This window comes from Colossoma macropomum, unplaced genomic scaffold, assembly GCF_904425465.1.
Source record: "Colossoma macropomum unplaced genomic scaffold, Colossoma_macropomum, whole genome shotgun sequence".
Classification (NCBI taxonomy): domain Eukaryota; kingdom Metazoa; phylum Chordata; class Actinopteri; order Characiformes; family Serrasalmidae; genus Colossoma; species Colossoma macropomum.
Window position 1 is genome coordinate 33,210,961 of NW_023494806.1, and position 7,968 is coordinate 33,218,928.

General features: G+C 41.3%; 1 protein-coding gene across 2 annotated transcripts in view; it reads left to right on the top strand.

Annotated features, from left to right (window-relative positions):
• tango2 (transport and golgi organization 2 homolog (Drosophila)) overlaps positions 1 to 7,968 on the top strand; it is a 36,923-nt gene extending 28,955 nt beyond the window's left edge. Inside the window, exons 7-9 of one of the 2 annotated variants that reach the window (XM_036598372.1) lie at positions 669 to 819; positions 5,891 to 5,995; positions 7,240 to 7,968. In XM_036598372.1, the coding sequence (XP_036454265.1) occupies positions 669 to 819; positions 5,891 to 5,995; positions 7,240 to 7,360 (377 nt within the window). In that variant the 3' untranslated portion in view covers positions 7,361 to 7,968. The remainder of the gene's footprint in view (positions 1 to 668; positions 820 to 5,890; positions 5,996 to 7,239) is intronic. The other variant, XM_036598373.1, reaches the window with a different exon arrangement.

Here is a 7,968-nt window from a genome sequence, read left to right on the forward strand (position 1 = left end):
AAATAAAGTATTTAACATTTTACTAGTATCATTAGTTTTGCTTAGATGTTTAGATTAATGTTTTATTGTAGTTTTAAGTTTTACATAGGATTTTAAATGATTCATTGATTGTTGTTCAAGAAATCGAAACATAACTCCAAAAGGTTTTATCATGTAAACATGGTTTCTTTGAGAAAAAGCAAGAATTATTCTGTTATTTTAGTATTTATAGTATTTAAAGATCAACACATTGTGTAGTTACTCATTCCAAATATTTTGATGAAAAAAAATCCGTTCGTTGACAGTTAAACAGTCAAAGGCAGTCAGAGATGTAGAGTCACCTGCGAGGTGAGAGTGAGGGGTAAATGTATCTTTGTTAAGGCCTTTTTAAGTAAGTTACACACTAGTTTTTCTGCAAATCACTCTCGAAATGGAGAGTTTATGGTGAAACTGTATTAGACTAGATTTCCCATATCACAGCTTTATACAGCCGTAAACATTTAACATTGCCATATCTTACAGGTAAACCGTATGAGTTGACACCTACAGCATGACCGCTTGTTAGCTCTCCACACACACACACACACACACACACACACACACACACGCTTGATGTAACAGAAGCATGAGCCCCATTCAGCACTTGTTCAGACAGTATGTGTGTGTGTGTGTGTGTGTGTGTGTTCCAGCAGGAATCTATGCCCTGAGTAACTCTTTGTTGGAGACCCCCTGGCGGAAACTGCAGCACGGCAAACGCCGCTTCACCAGCGTGGTGGACAAAACGCTGCCCCCTGAAGGCCTCGTCCAGGAACTGCTGCACGTCCTTAACGATGAGGAGCTGTGAGTTTTCATTTATTTAGCACCATCTTTTCCCCCATTCCTCCCTTTCTGTCTGTCTCTGTTGATCTGTTTAGCTATCTATCTGTCTGTTTGTCTGTCTATTTGTCATATATATATATATAAATATACAGTGGTGTGAAAAAGTGATTGCCCCCCCCATTAAAACATAAATTAGCTGTGGTTTATCACATCTTTGGAAAGCTGAGTTCAATTTCCCTAGCCACACCCAGGCCTGATTACTGCCACACCTGTTCTCAATCAAGAAATCACTTAAATAGGACCTGCCTGACAAAGTGAAGTAGACCAAAAGATCCTCAAAAGCTAGACATCATGCTGTGATCCAAAGAAATTCAGGAACAAATGAGAAACAAAGTAATTGAGATCTATCAGTCTGGAAAAGGTTATAAAGCTATTTCTAAAGCTTTGGGACTCCAGCGAACCACAGTGAGAGTCATTATCCACAAATGGTGAAAACATGGAACAGTGGTGAACTTTCCCTGAAGTGGCCGGCTGACCAAAATTACCCCAAGAGCGCAGCGACGACTCATCCAAGAGGTCACAAAAGACCCCACAACAACATCCAAAGAACTGCGGGCCTCACTTTGGAGTGGCCTAGTCAAAGTCCTGACCTGAATCCGATTGAGATGCTGTGACATGACCTTAAAAAGGCGGTTCATGCTCAGAAACCCTCCAATGTAGCTATTTTACAACAATTCTGCAAAGATGAGTGGCCAAAATTCCTCCACAGCGCTGTAAAAGACTCATTGCCAGTTATCACAAATGCTTGATTGCAGTTGTTGCTGCTAAGGGTGGCCCAACCAGCTATCGGGTTTAGGGGGCAATCACTTTTTCACACAGGGCCCTGTAAGTTTGGATTTCTTTTTATAATAATAATAAAGACCTTCATTTATAAACTGCATTTTGTGTTTACTTGTGTGATCTTTGTCTAATATTTAAATTTGTTTGGTGATCTGAAACATTTAAGTGTGACAAACATGCAAAAGAATAAGAAATCAGGAAGGGGACAAACACTTTTTCACACCACTGTATGTATATATATATATATATATATATATATATATATATATACATGCATATACATGTGTGTGTGTGTGTGTATGTGTGTAAATATATATATATATATATATATATATATATATATATGTGTATATATATATATTAGGGGTGCGGGAAAAAATCGATTCTTAGATGCATCGTGATGCGGACGTGAACGATTCTGAATCGATTCATGAAGGTCAAAAAACGATTTTCTAAATATTTAATTTATAGCGTAATGACAGAACGTAAAAGGTGGAACTTGGAAGTGGGAAAGTGCAGCACCTGGACAGTCTGGCGGCACATAACAAAAACTACTGGGTGAGTGAGAAATCCGACCAGCTCCCTCTGCATTAAAGCCAGGTTGTCAGGAGTCACAACCCAGATGATAAGAAGAGCCATTTTGTCCTTTCAACAAAAATCAAACCACCTTGGGAGCCACAACATTTAATGTCCAGTATGTCTCAGTATGTGATAATGTCCTAGTATAGACTAAACAACATAAACGAAAACACAGATTTACTTCGCACTGCTTTAAGCTTTAGCTATAGCCGCTTTCCTCCCATCTCCGCCAGAAAACTTTTATTCAAAACTAGAGCAGCTTTGTTGTAAAATGCGTTCGACTGTTTTACGAGGCTGAAGTCGCTTCTTATTCTCCAGCTTCTTGTTCGAATTTACCCATTCCACCTTAAATTCTAACTGAGGCGCCAAATGTAAATGCGGCACCATTTAAGGTGGAACGGGAGAATTCGAAAGAGAAGCGACTTCATCTTAGTAACTGTTTAGTGTGTGACAGTCTCTCGTTGCAGATTTAACGTACCAGGAAACCAACTGCGCTGCTTATAAATGCGAATAACGCATCGCTGCTATGTGACCTGCAGTCTGCACGCCGGTTCTCAGTCGTTGCGAAACAGGGCTTTCGTGCTGTGTTTCACACGTCCCGTCTCAAAGATACTTTACTGACACAGTGACCCCGCCCGTCTCTACAACGAGACCAAAACCGAAGTTATAAAATCACTAAAGAAAACAGGTAGAATAGAATGTAACGTGCTGCGTGGACGTCCACTGACACTGGATCTTATTTCACCATAACTGTGCATTTTATCGCAGATGAGTAGCAGCAGCTTCTCATGTGCTCTAAACAAGAGCACTGAATGAGAGCCTTCTAGTTGACTTGCCACATCACTTCCATTTGATTAATTAATAAGAGATATTGGAAGTAAATTCATTATGGATCATTACAAATTCTTTGGTTTAAAAGTACCAAGTCACTTTAAATAACAATAACACTGAGTCAGTTAGTCACTTTAAAATGTATATTGTCTCTACATTCTGTGTATATTTTGTGTATATTTAATATATTTCAGTTACTTTATTGATTAGCTTGATTAGCTGAGCCTCACCACAAGCATTTGAATGCATAAATGTCCTGACATGTTCTGCAAATGACAAATAAACTTGAAACTCGAAACTTGAGCTCACACAGTGAGTAAATAATAATGCTGTATAGAAAAAAAGATGCATCGAGATAATCGCATCGCAGCCCTCTGAATCGTAATCGAATCGAACCGTGAGGTACCTAGAGATTCCCACCCCTAATGTATATATGTCTATCTGTTTCTATACTATCTCTCTCTTTCTCTCTCTCTCTCTCTCTCTCTCAATCTGAGACCTTTCTCGGTCCACTTTGATCTCAGGGTCTTCTCGAGGCGCAGAGCAGGAGAGTTTATTAGAAAGTTGGACTGCGAGAGTTTAAGCGGGAGCTGTTTTTGAAAGAATTTCAATTCTTTGATTTTCTAAGGTGAACATCTTGTCATGTTATCTGAGGGTAATGTTAATGAATTTCCTCACTTGTGGGGAGAAAAAAGAGCCACTGCTCTTCACATCACTGCGAAACATCTGATGCTTTTTTTTCGAACATCTGAAGAGAGGAAACTTGGGCTTCCACACTAACTCACTCTTTTTCTCTCTCTCTCTCTCTCTCTCTCTCTTTCTCTCTTTCTCTCTCTTGCTCCCTCTCTTTCTCTCTCTCTCTCGCTCTCGCTCCCTCTCTTTGGCTCTGTCTCTCTCTCTCTCTCTCTCTCGCTCCCTCTCTTTCTCTCTCTCTCTCTCGCTCCCTCTCTTTCTCTCTCTTTCTCTTTCTCTCTCTCTTGCTCCCTCTATTTCTCTCTGTTTCTCTTTCTCTCTCTCTCTCTCACTCTCTCTCTCTCTCTCTCTCTCGCACTCGCTCTCTCAGTCTTACTTACCACACTCTGACTTTTGCAAGTAACTCGACTCCAAACGTCCCGTGTCTTCGTGCGGATGCGTGGACAGGACGGGAAAAAAAAAGAATTTCAATGAGCTTCTGAGTCGTTAACCTCGGCACAAATGATCTGTTAGCAACTTTTGAAACGGCTCTTAGACTAACAGTGGAAACGTTGCTAGTTCCTCACCTCCTCACCTGAGCAGAGCTTTTAGCCATTTCCCTTTTAGCTCTGTAGCCGTTTGCAACTGTGACTGTTTTTTTTTTTCTTTTTTTAATATGGTCATTATTTAAATGTCATATCAAGCAAGCGTATTTAAACTAGCAAGGGAAGCAGATCCCTGCATTTACATTCATTATCTCTGAAGGTGAGCTGAAGAGCTCGGGGGAATACAGAAGCTACGCTGGCTTTTATTAACCACTTACAGCGTACAGGGACACCATTGATTTCTAGAGCAGGTTCATACAAAGGCTTTGCTGTAGTGGTTGGCTGTGTAATGCGGTTCAGGGACCAGATTCACAACAGTGACTTAAGAAATAATTTATCAGCGCCACTGGGACAAAATCTTGCATCCCCATTTTGTTGTGTTTTAATTTTTGAAAGAAAACTACAGTTGAAGTTAAGAATGTTTTTCATGAATGTTTTTGAATGTTATTCAACCAAGATGTCGGCAAAAATACAAAAAGATGATCGTTCCAGGATCACAACCTCACACTTTTCCCACTGCACATTCAAAAACAAGTACCGACCCAAACAAGAACCAACTGAACTTGCAGTTCTTCCCTTCCTTCCCTGTGAAAAAATCGCAGTAATGCACAGCCTCAAGTTTCTTATTGCTTTTATAAAATGGCAGCCAACATAAAATGACAAAATACACAATTTTCCAGAAAATATTTCCAGTTATTATTAATAATAATCAACATAAATAAGTATTCCGCCAAGAAATTTAGTTCCTTTAGAGTATGGTTTCGTTGCCAAGCAACCATGGACCACTGAATGAAGAAAACGTTCGTTCGCCCATCGCTGTATACTGCTGATTTCATTGTTGTTTTGAACCTTTTGTCATATAACAATGAACATATGATAACACAGCACTGTTTAATGCAGTAACTTTTGCTTTATAAGTACTTTTTGGTCACCAAATTACCACCGTGAGTCTTATTTAGCACCAATCCAGCAGCGCCCGTCTTCTTGGCTGACCTCATTGAGTAACTTGTCATGAGATCCTTACCTTTGTAGTCATTCAGGTAATTCTGTAAGAAGAGCTTGTGGACCTTGTCATGCATGCTCCCCTCTAAAAATGAAAACTGCTCCACCAAACGAACATAAAATAAACTAGCCTAACTACATTTGACCTAAGTATGCAAGAATACAAGCCTATTCAAAGTTTTAGTGTGTTATCCTAACACCACCCTTCCACTTCCAACCTGTCACAACCCCCCAACTTGGCACCCCTTCTGTTGCTGGTAACCAACAGTCAGCAAAATACAACTTAGTTGAGTGCAAGTTACCAGTGATGACGGACATTTGTTTGGGACAAAATAAACCATACCTCTTTCCGGACCTGTCTGATCAGAACAACGGTTTACAAAATCTAAAATTCAATCTTGAGAACCAATAAACCACTGCAAATGTTGATATGATCATATCAAATGACCCAATTATTCTGATCAAATACCTGGCACTTCTGACCAAATAGACCAAGTAACTGTCTTATATCTATGCTGCTTCCATTACATCTCCCTCTCTCTCTCTTTCTCTCCCCCTCTCAGAAACTCCCCGGACCCCATGCAGGAGAGTCAGGGGGTGGGCTACAGCAAGACCATGCTCCAAGCTCTGTCTGCTGTTTGTGTGCGGTCACCGGGATATGGCACCAGGTTGGCTGATTACACTCATAAACTCTCCAGGGGACAGTTGCACTAGATGTGCAAAATCCATATATCCATTAAAATGCACAGGAAGTTATGTTTCATGATGAAAAAGTGACATTTCTCAACTAGAGTCCACCAGAGATGGGGACTCAAGTCGCACATTGACCTGACATACTGGAAACTCAAGGCGCTTCACAAAGACTGCAACTGGCTAGTTATTCAGTTGGAACAGTGATTGAAGTGAGGTCTGCATTTAGATCTATAGGAAAGATATTAATAAACAGGGTTGGAAACCGTGGTCGAATGTGCTCATTCAGTGAGCGTTCAGTGATGTGATTTCCTTACGTATCACATTAGTGTGATGTGTAAGGAAAAACATAAGAGCATTTCTTCCTCCGGTGAATGTCCATGCAGGATGTGATCAAACTCGGCAAGAACAGCTCATCCACAACTACATTGAAGCAGGATGTTATAGTAGGACTGCAGTGCATAAACCCCACCCCCCATTCCAAAGACAAATGACCATTTGAGAGGTCAGTGGTGTAGAAACCATCGGCAGGTTTACAGAGATGTGGAACACAGTGGTACAAGCAGATGATTCATCCTTTACCATATTCTCCACAAGTGGGAGAGTGCATGTGCAGCATACACCAGACCTGAATGCTTGACCCCTACAGTAAGGAGGTCCGGTTCCAGCTGTTTGCTGGCTTGGTTTGGGTCCACTTGTCCCCTTAGAGCAGGCGTGTCAAACTGGGGACCTTCCAGGCCAAAGTGCTGCGGAGATTAGCGTTTACCCTCATCTAACGCTCTGAATTCAGTTCACATAGGCCTAGCTGAATCAGGTGTGTTTAATGAGGCAGTGCGCTGAAGTCTGCAGTGCTTTCGCCCGTAGAGGACTGGAGTCTGACACATGTGCCTGCAAATCAATACCCCTGGGATCTCCTTTATCCTATGCTGAAACATTTCTATCCTTCCAGGATGACAGTGCCCCTGTCCACAGGGCACGAGGGGTCACTGAATGGTTTGATGACATTGCATAAATTGCACTTCTAGGCTTGGACACTACATTTGTAGATCCCATGCATTCCGTTTTGGGCCAAAATGTGTCCCATTTGCGCATGAAACCTTGAGTCAGAAAGCTGAGTTCCTTCAGGCTTTTCTTCCAGGAAATCCAAACCGTTCTTACTCAGCTTTTGTTACAAATAGTGAGTCATTGGGTCATCACACTCTTTCTTCTGCTTCCCCTGCAGGACCAACACAGTAATCCTGATTGACAGCGAGGATAACGTGAGCTTCACCGAGCGCACCATGCTGAACTGTGATGTCACGCAGTGGAGCACTCAGTCCTTTCACTTCAAGCTACAGGAATGAGGGTCACTGAGCCCCCAAATCTGTGCCTTCAGATCCTCAAGCCATGCATCACCACTGTCCATACACACAGTCTCAGACTCTTTCCTGCTGAAGTGGTGGGGATTCCTTGATTCCAATCATGACTCACGCTTAGAGGGAAAGATTTTTTAAATGCACTTTTCTCCAAGTCTGTTCTTTGTTCAGTTTCAGATGGGAGTAGATGGTTCTGAGGAAGCGTGGCACAGCTGGACCCGAGGGCTAGATCACCACGATATTTGTGACAAAGTGTTATTTATGGTGCACTGAATGCAATCTGTGATCCAAGCTTGTATTTATCAGTAGGGATACAAGAAATGTCTTGCATCAGCATAATCGGTGTTGATAAAATGTTACCTGCCAAAGAAGGAATGCTTTGTTTGCAATTGGGAGAAAAATAAATTACATTGAGTTAATTCTAGCTGTTCGATTGTGCCTAAAATTTTTGTGGTTTAGCTCACAATTAGCATGACCAACTCAGGAACAACATGTCTGCAGATCCTACCAACACAGAAGCTTTTCTTTCATGTTGAATACTTCTAGAAAGTCTTCTGTGCACAGAATCTACATTAAACCTATTTTTTTTCCATTTG